This window comes from Schistosoma haematobium, chromosome 6 (genome assembly GCF_000699445.3).
Source record: "Schistosoma haematobium chromosome 6, whole genome shotgun sequence".
NCBI classification, from domain to species: domain Eukaryota; kingdom Metazoa; phylum Platyhelminthes; class Trematoda; order Strigeidida; family Schistosomatidae; genus Schistosoma; species Schistosoma haematobium.
Genome location: NC_067201.1, coordinates 1,495,773 through 1,520,853, shown reverse-complemented (window position 1 = coordinate 1,520,853; position 25,081 = coordinate 1,495,773). Strand labels below are relative to the sequence as shown.

The window sequence follows — 25,081 nt, the reverse complement described above, 5'->3', positions numbered from 1 at the left end:
AATTATCTGCAACTAGAGAAATTAAAAACGAAAACACAGAGCACAGAAAAACAAAGCAGTAATTACCAAAATATGCAAATCACGTCTACCAAAATGCGTGTGTCATGTGACACAGTGATATACCGTTTATGTTATTCGAATCAGTTAAACTTGCTAGCGACGATGTTAACATATTGACAGCTAGTGGGTGGTTTTACTTAGGGAATTCACTAATAAAGTGATCAGCAACCAGAAGATCGTAAATTGACATACGATTAATGTTCATTCTCTTCAACGCATTTTGCCAAATACTGCCATGTCTTTTATTTTACTTTTTGTAACGTAAGCACTGAAAGGTCGTAGGCTTTTCATAAAAGCACCTGTGTAGTTTTTGCGATTATCAGGTATAATGAGACGTTAAAACAAAATGAAAATAAAATAACCTGTTGAAATAAATAGATACCAGAAACAGGTAACTAAACTTGACTTGTCGTTTTCGTGCAAGTTATTCATGTTATCCATGTTTCTCATTTATTTGAGAATCAGGAGGGGCTTCATAAGCATCGGTTTTTTATTACTTGTTTAAAATATACAAAATCAATGACAAAATCTTGTAAAATCCTGATGTGTCTGACTTCGAACCTGAACTTTTGTACGACAGTGCAGGACGTCACATAAAAAATAAGCAAGACTGAGAAAAATAAATTTGTCAACACTGCTCAGTATTGTATTCTGCAGAAAAGTTAATTGCTTCAATTCATATCAAAGTCTACCCTTGTAACGTGTACCCACAGAATTGTTAACTAGTGGACCTCGATCCCACCTATTTCCTTTTGAATATTATGGTGATATAGTAAAACTTGTCACACAAAATAATATTTGACGCGTTACACTTTTTCTATTATACTACTATTCATATATCCTAATGATGTCCTACGGGAATTTGGGCAAACAAGATTGGTAACGAAGAAATGTTCAAAAGATTTTAGTATGAGGCTGAAAACATTTCAACTATAATGTATTATTAGACCTTCCTTTCGAAAATTTTTCATTTATCCTTTTTTCAAAACCAAAACAATTATTATCAAAACAATAATGAGTTTTCACTGAACGTGACTGGATTAATATGGAGTGAGCTCGTTGCTCAAACATCAATAACTGATCTATTTATTCAAAGGGAATTGACTATAAAGCAAACAAAATCGATTAAATTGCACGGAATGGATCCAATAGAAAAGAAGTACTACATGGTAAGTGAATGACGCATAAAATCTAGAGTTACAGATAAGTGACCAAGAGTAAACTGCAGATTGTCGATGCTTTGAATTTCGTTGTCAAGGAAGACACTGAAAGCTGCATGACTAAATCATCTGACTCACAGAACACATAATCCCCAACTGATGGCACAACATTGAAAACAACTGCCAGTCATGAACCATCTGATTGAAAGTGTTAGGGGACTAAAAATCCACTTATGGAAAATAGTCAACGTAGTATAGTTTATCACCTTCAGTTGTTCTGTGAGTCAGATGATTTAGTCATGCAGCTTTCAGTGTCTTCCTTGACAACGAAATTCAAAGCATCGACAATCTGCAGTTTACTCTTGGTCACTTATCTGTAACTCTAGATTTTATGCGTCATTCACTTACCATGTAGTACTTCTTTCTATTGGATCCATTCCGTGCAATTTAATCGATTTTGTTTGCTTTATAGTCAATTCCCTTTGAATAAATAGATCAGTTATTGATGTTTGAGCAACGAGCTCACTCCATATTAATCCAGTCACGTTCAGTGAAAACTCATTATTGTTTTGATAATAATTGTTTTGGTTTTGAAAAAAGGATAAATGAAAAATTTTCGAAAGGAAGGTCTAATAATACATTATAGTTGAAATGTTTTCAGCCTCATACTAAAATCTTTTGAACATTTCTTCGTTACCAATCTTGTTTGCCCAAATTCTCGAAGAACATCACGGTCGATGCACGTGAGTACGTGATCATACCCATGAGATGGTGGCAGGGGCCTAAAATGTCTAAGTGAACGTGATCTAAGCGAGCATCAGGCTTAGCGAAAGTGTCAAGGGGTCGGCTACGTGCCTGTGCACTTTTGATCGTTGACATTGTAAGCATTGCTTCGCCCACACACGAACATCTTTCTTTATGGACGGCCAGGCGTATCGTGGAGCGATGAGACGTAGTGTAGCTGTGATACCTGGATGAGACAATCCATGCAGGGCATCAAATACGAGACGACGGTAAGCAGAGGGTTCGACGGGGAAGTTTCGCAGAAGATGGTGCCTGAAGTCGTGGCTAGTGGTACTACCTGATACTGAAGGGACGTAGATTGTGGTGCTTTTGTACAACAGGGATCGTTTGCTTGGGCGGCGGCCATAGCAGGAAGATCGAGCACCGGCAGAGTAACTGCATTCGCTTGGGTACGTGATAGAGCATCGGCAACACAGTTCGACTCGCCTTCGATGTGACGAATGTCTGTCGTGAACTGGGAGATATAGTCCAAATGTCTGCACTTTCGTTGTGAGTAGTGTTCAGACTTGGTATGCAAAACGTACGTTGAAGGCTTGTGGTCGGTGAATAAGATGAAATGGCGACCTCCTACTGCGTGCCAGAAATGTTTGATGGCACATTAAGCTGCTAGCAGTTCGCGAACAAAAGCGCTATATCTCGTCTCCGTGGGAGTAAGGCGTCGTGAGAAAAACTCGAGGGGTTGCCAACTACCGGAGATGTTTTTGCATAACGGCTTCTATAGCAAAATCAGATGCATCAACCGCTGTACTAAGCGTGGTTAGTGTGTCGGGGTGAGCAAGAAGTGTGACATGCGCTTGAGCCGTTTTGATCTCTGTAAATGCAGTATGCGTGGTATCGTTCATTCCTAATTTGCATGGGTTGCCACGAAGTAAGTTGGCTGGTGGTCGTAACCGTTCTGCCGCGTGTGGGATGAAACGTCGGTAGAAGTTAACCAAACCGAGGAATGCCTTCAGTTCCTTGAGTGAGGACGGCACGTTGTACTCTTTTATTGCTCGTACTTTGTCCTCGCAAGGCAGAATACCCTCTTGCTTAATGATGTGATTCAAAAATATTATTTCAGGTTTACCCAACTCACACTTGTCTGGGTTGACTACTATCCCATTACCCGAAGGTCGTTGGAGTCAATTGTGTAAGATGTTGACAATATTCATATACGTTTGATGATACGATTAGCAGGTCATCAATATAGACGTGAACAAAATCTAGGTCTCGTACATTGCTATCGATAAACCTTCGAAAAGTTTGAGCAGCATTCCGTAATCCAAAAGGCATTCGTAGGAACTCAAACAAACCGAAAGGAATGGTGATGGCAGTTTTTTTCGATATCTTCAAGAGCGACTGGGATCTGATGAAATGCTCGTGCCAGATCGATCTTAGAAAAGGTGGTCGTGCCCTTGAGCGATGCCGTGATGTCGTGTATGTGCAGGATGAGGTAGCTATCAAAGCGCGTAACTACGTTTAAAGCGCGGTAGTCGCCGCAGGGTCTTCAACTAACCCCATCTTTTACGCACCATATGAAGAGGAGAGAATCACGGACTGGGAGAAAGACGAATAATACCAGTGGCTAGTAAACTGTCGAACTCAGGTTTAGCGAAGGCTGATATGGCCGGTGCTAGTCGGCGAGGTCGTGCCGTGACTAGCGGTCCGCGGGTGACTATGTGGTGTACCACACGATTGGTCACCGATGGAAGCTCCCCGAGTGGTTTAGTTGATGCGGGGAATTTTTCGAACAGAGCGTGGAATTTATCGTCACTCGGGTTAAAAGTGCCGAGGATTCGGTACGCGTTCATGTGGGCTTTCCAGCCCATGAATTTACTGTTCGACGAAGAAACGATCAGCTGCAGCTTGCGTGAATCGACAAGCGATTCATAGTGCTGTAGGAAATCGATACCTGGTATGGCCGTGGGAACATCGGTAATGATGAACGATCACAGATACCGTCGTCGGTTGCCCAGGTTGGCCGCAAGTTAACGTGAATGACTGAGCCATTTGCAGCGCGTAGTCGAAGCATTGTAGCTTGTGGCATGCTGCTACCTCGTGGTGCGACCGAGACTTGGGCCCCGGTGTCTACTACGAACCTGGCGTTTGTGTGGTAATCGTGTACATAGAATAAACGGCCAACCTAGGGGGAGTGGTCGGCGAGTATGGTCGCTTTTACTCGCCGGCTTTGGAGTTTCCCGCCTTGTATGAGCATGGCGCTCGACATTGATGGGCGCTAAACCCGAAGAACCGATGGAACCAGCATCAGCTTTCTTTCACTTCCGAAGCCGCCTTTCGGCGTGGCTTGGAAGATGCCCTCGTGAAGCGAGTGGTGACGGGTTTGCGAGAACGTGAGCGGGCTCGAGGACTTAGGGTTGGATTATGTCACAACGGTCTCGAAAGCTAAGACGTGTGCGGATACACCGGCTCTGATCGCTGTGAGTTGAATAATGCTTGGCGTCCAGATCTACGTTAGGACATGCGGTTGCTGCAACTACGTAATCGTCTGTACTCCCAGCTCTCGCTAAGATCTTGTCTGCTATGAGGGCGACCTGATGGATTGATGCGTCCTCGAGCAGAACCGTCAGTGTTGGCTGGATGTGAGCAGGTGGAGACTCGTGCCATAATTCTTTACCTAATTCTGAATCGGATACTGTTGGTCTTGCAGAGGATCGCAGGCGCGTAAAGTGATGACTGGGTTTAGCATCACCCAAAGGGTGACGTGCTCAAGGTTTCCTCAAGCATTCTTCTCTGGATGGGAGAAAATGTCGAAGAATCGCCTCCTTGAGACGATTATAAACATTAGGGACATAAGTATTGAGGATCACCTCACGAACAGCCACGGTGTGGTCCCAGGGCAGCGATTCAAGATCGAAAATGTATGTCTGCTTTTGGCTCGTAATTCGGCGAGTCTCGAATTGAGACTCTAGTGCGGCAAATCATACCTCAGGGTCATGGGGAATAAATGCTACAGGTCTAAAGTGGATGTCCTGTATATCAAAGTCTATGATATTAATGCCACTCTTATCGCTATCCACCATGCCGAGTATAGTATATATTAAAATTAACATAAAAACACACGGCAGACGCGGATAGAAAAACAAAAGACTCATCAACATGACTTCCGGAGACGAAAGGACCAGTGTTTGTGGCATGTTCCAGAAAACGGCTCACCAATTGTAGCGTGGTGTCGAGTCCCAGTTGACTATGAACACCGCTACTGAGAAATATGTGCCAAATAATTCAGAAGGCGAAATAGAAACAAGTTTATTTAATTGGTGATCTCGTGATATCGAATGAAATCCAAGATCGTGCCAAGAAATGGTAAAAGCAGAAGGGACTACGTGCGAGCAGAGTCATGGACCGCGAAACAAGAATGGAGAATATTGGCAACACAATAAATTCACTGGATTCGCTGTGACTACAGTCAGTGATTCACTTTCAGTTGTATGTGGTGATTTCAACTTATGTGACTGTAGCTTCCTTACATCACTAGGTCACCAAAATGTAGTACATTTTCCTACCCGTTTGGATGCTCATTTAGACGTCGTTTTCATTAATGATGTGGGAATATATGTGACTCTTAAACGGGCTCCATTGTCTAGCTCGGATCACTGTATAATTCGTGTTCTACCCAAAGTTTGTGGTAAGCATGGAAAAATTACACTCTTGCATCAAACCGAGAAAGTCAAATATAGGAATCACTCAGAAAAATATCCGAAATCTGAAAAACATGTTTTGAACGATTGACTGGGAATTATTTACAGATAACTCACCGGAACAGTACACTGTGTTTAGAGAAAAGTGTTCAAAGTCTCTGCCGTCTCATGAGGGTGTACCACAAGAAGCCGTTCTCTCACCTGTCCTTCCCTCTTTTTCTGCATAATCTGCGATCTTCCATAGAAAACACTTTTGTGAGATATGCGGATGATCTCACTGATTTATGCGGATTTCTACCTATTAACATCCCGTAGAAATGAATGAGTTTCTGTCTCGAATTGATTGTTAGCCTGTTGTTGATGGTCTCTTACTCAATCCATCTAAATTTCAAGCTGCCAACTTTAGCACGAGACATGAACAGCATTTAAACATCACTTTGGGATCCTATAATGCTTGTACCATCGGAGGCTTTTTGATAAACACAGTGTCGAAGTTCAATTATCTTGGTATTACCTTCTCCTCTGACCACTATTGGTCTTCGTACATTATCCTTTGCTTAGGACTATAAACGCGTCGCTGCACGATTGCGCACTTCAACTACTATTAATCTATTTAGTTCGAACAGAATTTAACGTGATTGTACAGCTAAAGTAGATATGCGACACATAGATAATACTGATTTGTGCTGGAATACTGGGTGTTACTCCCAAGTTTTTGCTCGCTTCCGTATATTGAACTGTTTACAATTTACGAACCCAGATTAACAATAGAAACAAGCTCCAATATAGTTGAAAACTTTTGTTCGCATTGTACTAATGGTCGACCCAAATATCGTTCTAGCAATTATCATAACAACTGAAAAACAAACCTTTATATCTGTAGGTTCCCGGAGCAAAATTTCGAAATAACAGACTAAAAACCAAAAGAAATCAAAATGTCTGAAAATAGTGATGTATACGAGTTCAGAAGATGAGTAAAACAAACACATCCAGAAAACACAGTGAAATAATTAATATTCAATATGCGTTTCAGTAAGCCAAATGTCTTCAGTCCAACTTTAACACTGGTTGAGCAACCGAACCGATGTGATTCTTAGAGGATCACTTCCGAAGCCCTTGAATAGACGTTTTATACACAATGCAGTGAGGTAAGGTCAGGAAATGGCTTCTCATAGTTGTCAGTGACCAAAGTAGGTTGGTGTGTCACTCGGTTTGGAATCAGGATTTGCCAACCACCCTAGGTGAACTCTCCGTCTCCATCAACCTGATTAGTGCTCGATGTTTGCGTTTTGCCTTTTTATTCCAGTAAATGATACCCTGAAATCGCAAAGGTAGTGAGTAGGACTCCTTTGGTAAAAGCGACAAGTCAGTCAGTCAGCTTCAATGAGATGAAACACCTTTACTCGATTCAGTATGTTGCCAACTCCTAGTGTTATTGTTTTGGCATACCTAACTAAAATTATTTCTCCAGTCTTAGTCAGTTAGTCAGTTAGCTGCAACGTAGGACCGGGCACATATATGTATCGGTCCAAGTTGTCACACCTCATTAATACAACAAGATTAACACCAAATTCATAGAAGTAGTTACGTCAATAGTAGTAATATATGGAAGAATACAATGCAGGAAGAAACAATTGGTTCGTAGAAAGCAAAATATGAAATAATTCTATTCTCACGGTTTAAAGGAATGCAAATAGTGAATACACATGTTTCATTGTGACTGGTTCTGGGCCATATAACCCAGTCCTCAACTATTGGATACGATAGTCACGCGAACCCCAACCAAGTAATCCGCCTATACAAACATGGCTCAGACCAGAAGTGAGCGACTTCAAGCACTGATGGCACGTTTTGGTTTGGCCGCCTCTAACACTTACTTGCATGGGTATGGGCTATGAACACATCGCCAAACGAGAGCGGACGTTCCTCAAAAATCGGCTCGCTTTTTTCTTCATACTTCAGTATTTTACGTCTCCTCATGTAAGTAGTCTTCAGTGTTTGTAACTATTTTCGTGTAAGGGAACTTGTCCTGTAGCTTAATTGGCAAATAGCCATCTCATAAGCAGGCATATGCTGCTTCAAAGATCATGGTCGAAAAATATTTGATCATGAAAGTGCTTTCCTCAGAGAGTGATTATGTAGAATTATGGTCTATTTCGTTATTAGTACCACTCCATTGATTGACCTAATTCTAAGATTGTAGGTTTGTCATAATTGCTCAACCTATAAAAGTTTAGGTGGAATTCACTTCATTGTCCACATTGGCTCGTACCATCGTAATCATCTTCAATATATGGTGGGGAACAGGTTTAAACTGCAACCACAACAATATATTTAATAATCATAAAAGTGATAAGACAGCAAACAAGAATGAACACGCTAGCAAGTCTGAGCCATGCCGTCTGCTTGAGTTGAATTAATTTTCCCGCGATATCCCCAACTGATGGCACAACATTGAAAACAACTGCCAGTCATGAACCATCTGATTGAAAGTGTTAGGGGACTAAAAATCCACTTATGGAAAATAGTCAACGTAGTATAGTTTATCACCTTCAGTTGTTCTGTGAGTCAGATGATTTAGTCATGCAGCTTTCAGTGTCTTCCTTGACAACGAAATTCAAAGCATCGACAATCTGCAGTTTACTCTTGGTCACTTATCTGTAACTCTAGATTTTATGCGTCATTCACTTACCATGTAGTACTTCTTTTCTATTGGATCCATTCCGTGCAATTTAATCGATTTTGTTTGCTTTATAGTCAATTCCCTTTGAATAAATAGATCAGTTATTGATGTTTGAGCAACGAGCTCACTCCATATTAATCCAGTCACGTTCAGTGAAAACTCATTATTGTTTTGATAATAATTGTTTTGGTTTTGAAAAAAGGATAAATGAAAAATTTTCGAAAGGAAGGTCTAATAATACATTATAGTTGAAATGTTTTCAGCCTCATACTAAAATCTTTTGAACATTTCTTCGTTACCAATCTTGTTTGCCCAAATTCCCGAAGGACATCATTAGGATATATGAATAGTAGTATAATAGAAAAAGTGTAACGCGTCAAATATTATTTTGTGTGACAAGTTTTACTATATCACCATAATATTCAAAAGGAAATAGGTGGGATCGAGGTCCACTAGTTAACAATTCTGTGGGTACACGTTACAAGGGTAGACTTTGATATGAATTGAAGCAATTAACTTTTCTGCAGAATACAATACTGAGCAGTGTTGACAAATTTATTTTTCTCAGTCTTGCTTATTTTTTATGTGACGTCCTGCACTGTCGTACAAAAGTTCAGGTTCGAAGTCAGACACATCAGGATTTTACAAGATTTTGTCATTGATTTTGTATATTTTAAACAAGTAATAAAAAACCGATGCTTATGAAGCCCCTCCTGATTCTCAAATAAATGAGAAACATGGATAACATGAATAACTTGCACGAAAACGACAAGTCAAGTTTAGTTACCTGTTTCTGGTATCTATTTATTTCAACAGGTTATTTTATTTTCATTTTGTTTTAACGTCTCATTATACCTGATAATCGCAAAAACTACACAGGTGCTTTTATGAAAAGCCTACGACCTTTCAGTGCTTACGTTACAAAAAGTAAAATAAAAGACATGGCAGTATTTGGCAAAATGCGTTGAAGAGAATGAACATTAATCGTATGTCAATTTACGATCTTCTGGTTGCTGATCACTTTATTAGTGAATTCCCTAAGTAAAACCACCCACTAGCTGTCAATATGTTAACATCGTCGCTAGCAAGTTTAACTGATTCGAATAACATAAACGGTATATCACTGTGTCACATGACACACGCATTTTGGTAGACGTGATTTGCATATTTTGGTAATTACTGCTTTGTTTTTCTGTGCTCTGTGTTTTCGTTTTTAATTTCTCTAGTTGCAGATAATTATCATTAATTCTATCTGGCACACGAAATTACCTTAATTACTCCGTTAATAAATCCAAAGGCTGTCCATTCAAGAAATATTAAAAATTCACGGCTGATGCATTGGATTGCTGTAATATATGTACTACTTAAACAACTACTGAACCAGTGGTAGGACTCTAATTTATGGACGAGCCAATCAGAAGCGTTTGAGGAGTTTCAAGGTCACGGCGCTAAGTTCGATGCGAGATGCTTACATTCGATCGTTTTACAGCAGATTTTAGAGAAGAGGTGATGCGCAATGAAAATGACACGAGTACATGAATCATTTGGAGGAGTTGAACAAACAGTGGAAAGAGATGAGACAGTAGTTAGAAAGCGAAAATACAGTAAAGGACGTTTTATCAAGGAAGATTGGGTAAGTAGCACTTCCGTGTATATACTTGACAGGTACTTGGGTTTTACGATCGTTCAACTCAAAAGGGACATTTTCTAAGAGTGAGAAACCGTCAGGCAATGACAATAATACCAATCATCAAGGAGTACGTTCAGCCTGGCACCTTCATCTATACCGATATTGTAGTGCACAAACGTCATACAAACAATATTGAAGGCATGTAGTCTAGGCTGAAGTATTTTTACGACCCTACCACGGCTCCAGTAGACGATAATTATGGAGCCATATGGACGAGTTCTTATACCACATGCACTATGATTTAAAAACTTCTGAACCTTTATCAAACCTCAACAAGTTGTTAAATCATGTAAAAGAAGAATATCCATTATAATTCATAACTTTTTTATAATATATTTTTCTTTATACTAACTCTCTTCTGATTAACTAATGTTCTCAAGGTCACTTAAAAATACGTTCAAAGGTCGTCCATAAAATAGAGTTTCACCGAACCAGTATACTTAAAACTTTCTTTTATCACACGTCTAACGTTATTATTTATATCAAATTGATCATGCCTGTAAACTGGTGTGAATTCTGTAATTATTATTTTCAGAATATAAATTATTATTAACAAGGTGGACTATCTACAATTCCTACTAAGTCAGAATATGTAACGTTATTGTGTTATCATCAGAATTCAGAAATCTTCCTTAGATGGTTTACAGGACAATTGCTTAGTATCATCACGCGAGTTGAAAATCTATCATCAGGATCGATCAAACAATAAAAAGAGGTGTGGCCGGTATAGCTACGTTTGTAAACGTGAACTGGTATCGACCTGCTTTTGAGTATTTCAAGGTTTCAAATGATTTCATCGACTGTCTAACTTTAAGATGTCGTCCAAAACATCTGAATAAATACAAATATGTTTATGTTACCAACATCTACGTGATTACAGACTGCACATCATCTGCGCTATCTGTTTTCGACGACGGATTCACTGGATTCGCTGTGACTACAGTCAGTGATTCACTTTCAGTTGTATGTGCTGATTACAACTCATGTGACTGTAGCTTCCTTACATCACAAGGTGTATTTCTGCTTTTGGCTCGTAATTCGGCGAGTCTCGAATTGAGACTCTAGTGCGGCAAATCATACCTCAGGGTCATGGGGAATAAATGCTACAGGTCTAAAGTGGATGTCCTGTATATCAAAGTCTATGATATTAATGCCACTCTTATCGCTATCCACCATGCCGAGTATAGTATATATTAAAATTAACATAAAAACACACGGCAGACGCGGATAGAAAAACAAAAGACTCATCAACATGACTTCCGGAGACGAAAGGACCAGTGTTTGTGGCATGTTCCAGAAAACGGCTCACCAATTGTAGCGTGGTGTCGAGTCCCAGTTGACTATGAACACCGCTACTGAGAAATATGTGCCAAATAATTCAGAAGGCGAAATAGAAACAAGTTTATTTAATTGGTGATCTCGTGATATCGAATGAAATCCAAGATCGTGCCAAGAAATGGTAAAAGCAGAAGGGACTACGTGCGAGCAGAGTCATGGACCGCGAAACAAGAATGGAGAATATTGGCAACACAATAAATTCACTGGATTCGCTGTGACTACAGTCAGTGATTCACTTTCAGTTGTATGTGGTGATTTCAACTTATGTGACTGTAGCTTCCTTACATCACTAGGTCACCAAAATGTAGTACATTTTCCTACCCGTTTGGATGCTCATTTAGACGTCGTTTTCATTAATGATGTGGGAATATATGTGACTCTTAAACGGGCTCCATTGTCTAGCTCGGATCACTGTATAATTCGTGTTCTACCCAAAGTTTGTGGTAAGCATGGAAAAATTACACTCTTGCATCAAACCGAGAAAGTCAAATATAGGAATCACTCAGAAAAATATCCGAAATCTGAAAAACATGTTTTGAACGATTGACTGGGAATTATTTACAGATAACTCACCGGAACAGTACACTGTGTTTAGAGAAAAGTGTTCAAAGTCTCTGCCGTCTCATGAGGGTGTACCACAAGAAGCCGTTCTCTCACCTGTCCTTCCCTCTTTTTCTGCATAATCTGCGATCTTCCATAGAAAACACTTTTGTGAGATATGCGGATGATCTCACTGATTTATGCGGATTTCTACCTATTAACATCCCGTAGAAATGAATGAGTTTCTGTCTCGAATTGATTGTTAGCCTGTTGTTGATGGTCTCTTACTCAATCCATCTAAATTTCAAGCTGCCAACTTTAGCACGAGACATGAACAGCATTTAAACATCACTTTGGGATCCTATAATGCTTGTACCATCGGAGGCTTTTTGATAAACACAGTGTCGAAGTTCAATTATCTTGGTATTACCTTCTCCTCTGACCACTATTGGTCTTCGTACATTATCCTTTGCTTAGGACTATAAACGCGTCGCTGCACGATTGCGCACTTCAACTACTATTAATCTATTTAGTTCGAACAGAATTTAACGTGATTGTACAGCTAAAGTAGATATGCGACACATAGATAATACTGATTTGTGCTGGAATACTGGGTGTTACTCCCAAGTTTTTGCTCGCTTCCGTATATTGAACTGTTTACAATTTACGAACCCAGATTAACAATAGAAACAAGCTCCAATATAGTTGAAAACTTTTGTTCGCATTGTACTAATGGTCGACCCAAATATCGTTCTAGCAATTATCATAACAACTGAAAAACAAACCTTTATATCTGTAGGTTCCCGGAGCAAAATTTCGAAATAACAGACTAAAAACCAAAAGAAATCAAAATGTCTGAAAATAGTGATGTATACGAGTTCAGAAGATGAGTAAAACAAACACATCCAGAAAACACAGTGAAATAATTAATATTCAATATGCGTTTCAGTAAGCCAAATGTCTTCAGTCCAACTTTAACACTGGTTGAGCAACCGAACCGATGTGATTCTTAGAGGATCACTTCCGAAGCCCTTGAATAGACGTTTTATACACAATGCAGTGAGGTAAGGTCAGGAAATGGCTTCTCATAGTTGTCAGTGACCAAAGTAGGTTGGTGTGTCACTCGGTTTGGAATCAGGATTTGCCAACCACCCTAGGTGAACTCTCCGTCTCCATCAACCTGATTAGTGCTCGATGTTTGCGTTTTGCCTTTTTATTCCAGTAAATGATACCCTGAAATCGCAAAGGTAGTGAGTAGGACTCCTTTGGTAAAAGCGACAAGTCAGTCAGTCAGCTTCAATGAGATGAAACACCTTTACTCGATTCAGTATGTTGCCAACTCCTAGTGTTATTGTTTTGGCATACCTAACTAAAATTATTTCTCCAGTCTTAGTCAGTTAGTCAGTTAGCTGCAACGTAGGACCGGGCACATATATGTATCGGTCCAAGTTGTCACACCTCATTAATACAACAAGATTAACACCAAATTCATAGAAGTAGTTACGTCAATAGTAGTAATATATGGAAGAATACAATGCAGGAAGAAACAATTGGTTCGTAGAAAGCAAAATATGAAATAATTCTATTCTCACGGTTTAAAGGAATGCAAATAGTGAATACACATGTTTCATTGTGACTGGTTCTGGGCCATATAACCCAGTCCTCAACTATTGGATACGATAGTCACGCGAACCCCAACCAAGTAATCCGCCTATACAAACATGGCTCAGACCAGAAGTGAGCGACTTCAAGCACTGATGGCACGTTTTGGTTTGGCCGCCTCTAACACTTACTTGCATGGGTATGGGCTATGAACACATCGCCAAACGAGAGCGGACGTTCCTCAAAAATCGGCTCGCTTTTTCTTCATACTTCAGTATTTTACGTCTCCTCATGTAAGTAGTCTTCAGTGTTTGTAACTATTTTCGTGTAAGGGAACTTGTCCTGTAGCTTAATTGGCAAATAGCCATCTCATAAGCAGGCATATGCTGCTTCAAAGATCATGGTCGAAAAATATTTGATCATGAAAGTGCTTTCCTCAGAGAGTGATTATGTAGAATTATGGTCTATTTCGTTATTAGTACCACTCCATTGATTGACCTAATTCTAAGATTGTAGGTTTGTCATAATTGCTCAACCTATAAAAGTTTAGGTGGAATTCACTTCATTGTCCACATTGGCTCGTACCATCGTAATCATCTTCAATATATGGTGGGGAACAGGTTTAAACTGCAACCACAACAATATATTTAATAATCATAAAAGTGATAAGACAGCAAACAAGAATGAACACGCTAGCAAGTCTGAGCCATGCCGTCTGCTTGAGTTGAATTAATTTTCCCGCGATATCCTTAGTTGAGTCTTTCATCGATCTAAGTTTTCAATTTCAATTTCCCGATTGTCTCGTGTTCAGCCTTGAGGATTTTTGTTAAGGGTCAAATGCTACTACACTACCCACTCACCAGAGTTAACATGACGTTCATCTGACACCGAGTTGAGTGTGATTGTCACGCATCGGAGGTTACTGTAAAAATAATAAGAATTCTCCGGCCATTGATGAGCTGAGAGATAAACCAAAAGGAAGACGGCAGTAACTGATCGAGAAATACATGTGGTAACTCTAAAATGTCTGGTTTTATTACTCACATGCAAAAATAGAATCCTACGTGAATGTTATATAGGAGTTGAACAAACTGGGACTATAATAATCAAGAATGATTTCGTGTAGATGTATTTCAATAAATCGCCGTAATGTGCGTAGTAATAGCCGCTGACTGATATTCTAACTTATAGGTAGTTCAAACATTTTGTGTTTAGAAAGATTAAAAACAATCCATATTGTAGAGATGTTAATATTTGTACTACTTTTAGTTTAACTTATGAATTCAAATGGCGCTTATGCCAGTAAGCTGTACATATGAGTTGATTTCAATTGCATCTGTATGAGTAGGCTTACTGAAAGCACAAAAGTACAGCCGTGGAGAAGGATTTCAACCAGTTTTCCAGTTAGTATTTAGTAATACTAGTAATACATACGAATGGTTATCAGAACATTTTTAGTGCATGAACAGTGATAACTATGTGAATTTCGGACAGATAACTAAGAGCGATTCGTTAAACATGACTGCATTTGTATGAGACATGCTCTAGACTCAATGTTCTGATCTGCCATAGAAGATTTATTTATATTTATACCTACCGGCTGATGGTGCATACAAGTTACTTGCAAGTATCCAGTTTAGCATGAGGCGGAAAACGATTCAATTGAGATATAGTGATTGAAGTTGTTGAAATCAACTATGCCTATGTGACACAATTATAGGTGATGTGGTGCTGCAAGATGTTTTTTTCTAAATAAGTCTTTTCAAGATGATTAACAGTGAGCGATGCTCATGTGATTATCAGTGAGAATATAAGTTTTCACCAAGTGGAATACACTCCTAACTCATGTCTGTGATAATCGTTTGAACCTTAGTCAGTGTTGGGGTATATTCAAGAGCGATGTGTTTAGTTTGCAGGAGATTTACTCGACTACTTATACAGATGATTTGCATGCGTGATTGTGACACTTAACCGTTAATTAGACTGACAAGGTTTTGGTATTGTAGCGGTAATTAAATCCCCAAAATAAATAGCCCTGTAAGTTTTCGACATTGGATGCTGACCATATGTTTTAGTGGACTCATCTAGCTGAAGGCGCTCGGTCAGGCATCCGCACTAGATCACGTGTGGTAACGCCGTGCTCAACTGCTACTGCAATCGCTAGCCAGATTAGATCAGAGAATTCCGATATATTGGTTATCGCTAAACACACTCTTCCGATCTCCTCGACTCTGCCTTTTGATTTCTCTCGATGGGTACAAATCATATTAGGTGTTACTGGTAGAAGCGTTGTCAAACACTGAATACCTGTGTCATCTTCAGTATATTTACTAAATAGGCTGCCGATAGAGAAACATACTGAAATAATCTGTAATGGATGAAGATGACGAAAACACAGCACCATTTAATGATAATTATGAGTTAATTTGTTGACCGATTTTGTTAATAATTTCATCGATTTCACCAATCATATTACGTGATTGTCAATTCATGACAATGCTTTGTTTCGAAATCCTGAAATCATTATGCATAACTAGTTATAGTACTGATTGAGCATTAGCCAATGGGAAACAGATACTATGGTTTTAGGTGACTCTTAGACAGCAAAGGTTTGTAGAGTTAACAAATCCGAGCTGCCTGACTACATTATCAATCTCAATTTAAAAATATTCGTCTACATAGGGTTTATTTCAACGGTAGGCTCCGAAGTTTTGATTTGCGATGTATTTTTGGCCAACAACTACCTGATACCTTAGTTATTATACTAGTGTTGTATGATAGTACCCCACTTTGATAACTTTCTTATCTAAACTATGTTCGTTCTTTTTGGGCAACTAATATGATTGAGAAATTCATAAACACAAATACGTGAAGGTTATTCAAATGATTGTTAAATTGAAATGGCATGGATGATATAATACAGTGCATTTATAAGCTTGATTAGCGAGTAGGGTAATGTTGTGTATGACAATTGAAGAACAACAGTTAAGAACATGACGATTTACATTACAGACGTTTATGATGAACTTAATGTAGATAGCTTAAGGACATTTATATACCTGTGGCAAAGCTAATTGTAGCTAAGGAATGTTAAATGATTGATGAATCTAATACCGTTCGTCTGTAAACAACACAGGTTGGCATTGTAGTATGTTGTAGTATAAGGCTTTAAAATATATCCTACATCAATTAGTTGTTGCTTTGGTTGTTAGAAGAAAAATCGGTCTCGTGACTTCTAAAGAATCTCGACTTTTGGAATGAAGCATCATAATTCTCGTTAAAGAACATCCTCCAACTTCCAGGTCAGATTTCGAGTGGTATAACTTGTTTATTTTAGTCAAAAGTTTTGGCGAGATTATTTTCAACAGAATGGAAATGATGAATCCATTCCGAGCCCTCCTCATTTACCTGGAATAAGAATCGGCAATAATCCTAGAACATTTACAAAAAGGATATAATAAAAACCTATGTGAATTATCTTGTCAACACAGTTTCGAGTGAACTAACGCTATCTGGATTAAGAACTCATCATTCCGTTCAAATCCACTTTAATTCTGTAGACAAATTACGAATATTTTCAATAGGAAATGACATGACGAAGTTTATTCAAACTCATGTAAACTTTGATCGCATGCACAAAACGATGATCTCTAACCTTAATCAATATTCAATGAAATCATATATTTGGTCAACAGGTGAATGTGTTTATCCAAAATATCGGGTGGTGATGAGTTGATCCGTCTCAATGATTACTATAAAACAATACACAGAACGTGATGTGAATTATAGATCCAGCATGATCCATCACAGTCCCACAGACAGATATGCGCAGAACGTATTCATCAGTCGAATCTCAAGAAATCGGAATAAGTAATGGGCCATCCATAGATTGATAAACTGAGGAGGTGTAGTTTAGAAGATTCTATGAGAAAACGACCACTAAATACATTTTGAATTAGATGGTAAATGGTCACAGTGTTTATTCTTGTCTGGAGTAATACTTTAAATGAATTGACAGCCAAAAGATTTGTTTTCATTTCTTTCTGAGAAAAGTAGTGATCCTTAGTTAAATGAGAATTTCACTCATATTTGTTTTGTGTGTGTGTACGTGTTTGTCAGTTACATTAACAACTTATTATTAGAAAGCGATATATTCTTATCCTAAATAAGATTCATATTACAATCATTATACAGAATAGAGAATAGAGAATACCATAATAATTGATTAATACGATAGAATGTGGTGTTAGACAACAACAAAGTATGATCCTTCATATTTCTTCAGACAACTGAGGTCAATAGAAATATGTTTTGTAATTAGACGCACAAAATTTTGAACCCTAAAAGCCAAATATTTTTCATCATTACAGTTGGGAGATTTTAATTAACGGTGTACAAATATCAGATTACATACCTCAGTAGTTAAAAGAATATTCCATACCAATCAGTTCATGTACCACGTGAATTACTAAACAATAATCATATCATTCTATGACATTCAATCGTCTCAATGGTCATTTTGAATCATCCAGACAGAAAGAAACATACAAGCACTTGCAAAATATATATATAAACACTACAATTTCTGCAAACGTTTAATAACGCTTTGATCAAAATGAGGTGAGTATTGAACGCGCCGCCAAGGGAAATGGCTGACTTGTATGAATTTTAATTTCATTCAATGAGATAACGTTGTTTTGTTTACTGAACCATTCCAGATATACCTTTTCATCTGACCAGTTGGTACCACTCTTTTCAGTCGTCGTCTTATTTTCGACATTTTGTGACTGTAAGGACATCTGTGAGGATCCTGCAGTAGGGACAAATGAAGAAGTAATTTTTCAAAGTGATTCATATAAATATGTAAGTAGTCAGTCATGTTCCAATATACATATTCAGTCACATTTCTACCACTATTCCCAAATTATTCGCTTTAATCAGACTCTTCCAGTTGATGATGCAAAGTTCGAGAAATTGATTACTGAAAAGGTGAGTTCACTACATTTTGCGGTGGAGGTACTAATCTTTATGCTTGTATATATTCAAGGAAATTGTTAGAAAATTCCCTTTTCAAATATACGGAGTTGAAGTGAGCAAATTCGTTATACTCACTTATGGTAAGAGAATCATCTTCTATGAAATAAAATTGTTACTGAGTTTTGTTTATTCACACGTCATTTTGTGAATCAAAGTTCTTTTATTTTCTTTAGTAAATCCATTTTATGCTTTTCGAAAATTTAAAACTTCCACTGATGTCTTTCCATCTTTGAGCACTGAACAGTTTGACGTCTTACAGTAAACTGGTTGCTGTTCATGCAATTCATTTTAATGTCCAGTTAATTTCATGGTATTTCATTCATTCATTCACTATAGATTAACAATCCAATTTCATGTTCTCATTCAATAAACACAGGTACAATGAATTTGTTCAATAAAACGGTCATAGGATCAATTGGAAGTTTTGTAGATTTCCAACAATCACCTGAATCCGAGTTTTTGATTGATCGTAAGTTCGTCAATTATTCAGTGATATTTTGTTTTGTGTTTTATTTCTTACGTTTTGTTTGCATAAATTATTCAATATTTAACTTGATTATTTCATGAGAGCTGACAAGTACACAGTGATTATTTTGTTTTGGCGATTTGATACTTTCAAATATGTTCACAACAACTGTTCATCACTGTCAAGCGATAATCTTAAATAAAACAGCGACCCACTTCAAAATAAACACAAATCGATTGAGTGTAAAAATATGTCCATTGATGTAATGGCTGAATTTGAAATCCTCCACTCTTCAATCTGTTCAAACTACCATAAAACTGATATCTCATTAATATGATTTGTCTTGGTAGATTCAGTGAGTCGAATTGATCACAGGTAGAACAATAAGCAATGTTGTGTGAGAAATCAGTTTGCATTAATGAGGCACATGAACTATCAAATTGTATTGTCCTTCAAATCGTCTCTGTCATTTACACGGTTCCTATAAGTTTAATGTCTTTTGGTCACTACCTGTGGAACATTGGATATTCAACACTTTCTCTGTGATCACGTTTGTGTGACCATGAAGTTCGAACTCCTTCTCATCTTCAAGCATCAAACCAACGAACAAACATGAACATTCAACAAGTTCAACATGAGTAATTTGTACCGGAGCACTCAGAACATCAAAATGAAGTTCATTCTTTTTGTTCACTTATCGGAATTAATGGCTTTTGAGTAGCATTTCTGTGTAATGATTAGTTTCAGATTGAGAGAACACTGTTCCATTGGAATGACACAATTTTAGAAAACAATTTTGTATGTGTATTGTCTGGTATATTTATACGGTTTCTTAATTAGCCAAAAGCTGTTAAAACCAACCTTTCAGAAGTGAAATATTCTTCTCAGTTTTTTGGGTTGAAACATACATCACGTCGATGAAATAATGATAATGATCCTTCAAACTATCATTTAATTGAAGTCAAAGTCATTCTGTGTTGGATCCTTGAAACTCTTATTTAATTAAACCGGTGCAAAGTTATTCTGTATTGAAATAAGTTTATTGAAAGAAATGAACATTCATCAATCAGATATGTAAACAAAAATTTCTTTTGTTTTAATTATTTTAGCGACATTTTTAGCTGTCAGAAGTTCTTATAATCTAACGGTTGGTGATAAAAGTATGTATCCATAGAATGAATGTTTGATCGCATGTGAAAAACTTACACTTACACCATCATTCATTGTATTTACTTACATTGTATTTGTTCAGTTTGCTTAATTGAATTCATTTCAAAAACTGACAGAAGTAATCAAGTGTGACCACACTGTGATATCCGTAAAAATCACTAACAAACACTGATATGCCTATATGTTGCATAAACAACTCAAATACCAAGTGGTGTTTGTATGCAAATATTTGACCGCTCATGTCATCTGTACTTAGGATCGATTGTTCCATGGATATTTAAGGGGAATATTGTAACAATGTGAAGATGTCTTCAAGAAACAGATCTAATCAGAAGCCTGATAAGTGGTTGTTTCAATAAGAAAATGTGGGTGTAATAAATCCTCAAAAACGAATCATCCGACATTCATTTCGAAGAACGCATCCATGTTTCATTTAAACAGCGTTCACTAGATTATATTTATTACGAGTTCAACCGAAGAAATTATTTGAGATAAAACAGTAAATATCTGCTCAAATCTGTTCACTTTGTGAGTAGGCACATACAAATTCACGTCTAACAATAACATGTTCATCATTAATCACTCAAAATTTAAATATCGATCGTTCTCTGTTTTCAGGTGTTACAGCCAAGATAACCACTGTGATACATTCGAATGGGAAGATATCTTTCTATTATGAGAACGTAAGTTGTACATTTGAGTGTCAATATTGTGTTGTTTCGAGTACTTCAGATTATTCAACTAGATCGTGCATAGCTATACTGTCGAATGCATCAATATTCATTAGACACGATAGAAAGGGGTCAAAATATTGTGATGTGCAAAGAAACTACATGAAACTATCAACCGTCATTTGGTAACATACTTTATTCCAGCCAGTTTTTGAAGCAGTGAACAAGAAGAAGTGACGTGATATCTAAGGAAGCACTTCAGTCTTCGCTCCTATTAAAGAAAAAAAGAGAACATGTTAGATTACTGTGCAGAGACAGCTGAATGCTATCATCTTTTGATAATCGGCTGCTTTGAAAAGTTATTGCTGAATATTCTACGTGATTTGTGGATAAATATCGATCGTTTCTCATTGTGTAGATATTTGATTATCAATTTTTGATATTGGACTCTAATTTCAACATCATGTATGTTGGATAAGTAGAGATAGATTGTGAGATGAAGGAATGTATGTGTGTTGAACTGAATTAGTTTTGATTGTTTCGAGGTACTCAGGATACATTATAGGAAGAACCATCTTGGGAAAACAAGTGTAATGGATGGAAGTGAGCACATGAACACAATTCCACCACATGACAACAAATTCACATGCAGATGCATCGCGGTTATTCACAACCACATTATTATTAACGGACGTAGATATTGATCTCACAATCTATTGCCTCATACCAATGTTAAATAGATCGTTAATCTAACTTCACAGAAGTTGAAAACTGAAGTGATCCACCACATCTTTGTAGACTAGATAGAGCATAGTTCTCAGGGAACTGAGGAGATCAGAATGCTTATTGTGAGTGTGCTAGTTGCTTTTGTGTAAGATAATGTGAATGACGACATATTACTTCAATGATCAGTTGGTTTTGATATAGGTCGTTGTGTGTTGATAGATCTTCACATAGACTTACATAACTTCTTTTCAGATTCCCAAGAAAACTAATAATGTACAATCAACAATATTCGCTTACGGTAAAATTCAGTGTGGAGAAAAAGGTAAGAAATATTACTTATATTCTAATTCAAACTGACCTACATGAACTATAATCTGTTTGCCTTATGTTACTATCTATTTGTACCCTATCGTCATTCTCCCAACACAGATATTTGCTATAATCTATCATAGTCATGTAATACACCTTTATTACAGTCTACAATAATCGCTTGTTACGTACGTAAAATAAATTGATCGATATGTCATTGAAGTGTTAAGGAAAATTATGAGAAATTAAATCAAGATGGATTTCGTTAACTCGCGTTCCTGTTATTTGGAAATTCAGCGAAAGATAAATGTTTAGACATCTTGATGCAAGACTGTAGTATCAGATGTGATCAAAAGTCACAGTCGAACCTCATCCTGGAAATATCTAGTGTTTGTGATGAAGTCTTCGGAACAGTAGACAGATGAAATTTTCCAAGTTGAAATCAAAGTATCTGTGTCATCAGTTCAACAAGCTTCATCCTTGTTAGAATCATGTAGCAGATTTGAATGAATTTCACGATCCACGTCTGCTAGCGCTTGCTTAACATGATATACTGAGTATTATAACGAAGATGTGTGAATATCTTCATCGCAAAAGAGCGGATGTATATTTGGAGAAGTATTCCGTACATGTTTAACGATTGACTCATCCAGACAAAAATATATGAACGATGGTATCTGACACGATATATATATATACTCATTTATTCACTCACCAGCTAATCGACTGGTCAATTTTTCCGTCTATACTTATATCACTACAAATGCAAAACGAAGTGTTTTTTATCATACAGAACCGATTGTTGTTTTATTCAACGCTCAAACGTCATGCTACACTGACACGATTATATGATGTTGAAAGATGGAGTTGGGTTCCAGGAAAAGATTTCAGTGTAAGCGATTAGTTCGGATGCAGTGTTTTATGAGTGAATATGGGAAAATTCATTCAATATTTCGTCAAGTGGTACGTGATGACTGGTTGAAACGTATTGCGGATTCTCAACTTTGACTATTTGTAAAGCAATTTATAACGAGGTAAACGTAATTTTCAAAGATGTTCCACTAACACCTTTGTGAAACAAATCAGAAATTTAATGGTATCGGTTTTGTATACCTGCTGGTATATCGTCGGCCACCTTCGGAGCGAAAAAAGATGTAAAGCATATTTTGCGAGGATGTTGTTTGACTGCCATTGTATCGGCTATCAGCAATAAAAGAGTTTTTCATTTAGATCGCGCCTTAAACGAGCTACAACTTGTTATACTTAAAATCGAAATCGGAATTTCAAGTGTCTTCTTCTGTATATTTTATCGCACTAGATGGGAGAAAGATTAATAGGGATGTCCCTGGTGAGTGGATCAAAAGTAGAACGTTGGTGGAGTATGAAGTTTCCGGGGGAATGTTAATCCTTATTTTATCGAATTTTATCAGTTTCACACTTGAACACATCAATTGTGTTTCATTAAATTGGAAATTTATTGTGTAAATTCAGCCAGTCATTAAATGATAACCAGACATGAGTCTCAACTGACGTTACACTACAAATCAATTCGCTGTTGAATATTCAAAATGATGAGGGACGGATTTTGAACTATTATAGAAGCCATCACTTTGATGAAATTCACTTGAAGGAAATCTTACGAAACGATGGATTAGATGATATAAGTTTTTATACTAGGTACACAAATACTGATTTTGTGTGAGGTGTTTTAATCGTAGATGCATTTCATGAAATGGTAATAACTTTGAGAATAGAAGCTTAATTTCCTAAATCTCTGCATTATCCTACTCATCCGATTAATCGAAAGTATAGGCAAGTCAAGTGTTCATATTTCAGTTTATCATAAGCAGTAGATACTTGTACAGTTTCACAAATATTGACGATTTTCATGGTTTGAAAGTGTTTCCGTTCTGCTGAGTATGTACAGTGAAATGTGAATCACATTGAAAGTGTATTGGATTTCTCATTGCGCAATGTGATGATCAATGGTTAGTGAAGGGAAACAGTCACTCAGCTCCGAAATCGCCATAATATCATTGAGTTATAGTCACATGTTTTGTAATTCATTTATCGTTTGTTTGATCATTTGACATGCAATCACCATATTCTTTTCACTGAAGATTGTCCAAAACACAATTCAACTGAAGCATGTAAAGACGCAAAAACACCAAATACAACGTGTATTTGGTGTGAAAGAGCAAACAAGTGCATTACAAACAATGATATGGATAGCCATGAATTCAAAGTAAATGGTTGTCAGAATAAAGTAAGTAATTGGTAGACTTCACTGGTTGTTTTCAATATTTGCATATACTACATTGTAAATCTGTTTACTCGGAGGAATGTTTTATTGTGACGAATGGGTAATTCTTTGTATACTCAACACAGTGCATAAATCAAAGCATTGTATACGTTGGCAAAATTTAGTCACATATGAATACAACGCTTCGTTGACATGTGAATATCCAACGATGGGTAGAATCGTTGTTCAACATTAATGCCTGGAAACATGCTAATTTTTCAGCTCATAGAATATTTGTTGTCAAATCGACAGCAGATATTCTATATTATCATTCAGCGACCACATTGCGCCAAAGTAAATTATTTAACTGTTTGCTAAATTCTGTTCTGTTATCACAACTGACAATAGTGTATAGTGAATAATAAGTAATTATTTAGCAATAATGCCACTGTTTCATTCTACAGAATAGCTCAAACATCAACGTGTCAACTGAACCACCACTCATCAGACAAGAAGAAACGACTTCACGGACTACTGAAGCTGACATAAGAAAAGAATTGGAGTTAACTACTCAAAACACTGAAACTCATTTGGTAAATATTTGGTATTTTGTAATTATAGTAGTTTCGTATTTTTCAGAATACAACTATTGAAATAACTGAAGATACACAAAAGACCAAGTCAAGTCATTATGTTAACATTGTTATCCCAATAGTTGCTACTTCCATCATTGTATGTATTGGCTGTTTCATATGCATATCGCTTTACAGAAGAAATAAACATTAATCCATGATTCTCACAAACGTCCTATCATTTGTGTTCGTCTTGGTGACTTTGTCATTTTCTCTTTTTATTTTATTAAAAGCACTTTACACTTTATTAAGCATTTCAATAAATCGGATAGTTTTTCATCAAACTACATATCACGTTTTTGACTGTTTGCGT

General features: G+C 37.2%; 1 protein-coding gene across 1 annotated transcript; it reads left to right on the top strand.

The window, feature by feature from the left end:
* Window positions 1–1,199: 1,199 nt before the first annotated feature.
* MS3_00011013 (uncharacterized protein) lies at window positions 1,200–24,789 on the top strand (the record flags this gene model as incomplete). The annotated part of the gene is made up of 4 exons (XM_051219420.1): window positions 1,200–1,229; window positions 21,838–21,907; window positions 24,015–24,160; window positions 24,601–24,789. 4 exons carry the CDS (start codon window positions 1,200–1,202, stop codon window positions 24,787–24,789), a joined length of 435 nt encoding a protein of 144 aa, XP_051065238.1.
* Between the last annotated feature and the right edge of the window lie 292 nt (window positions 24,790–25,081).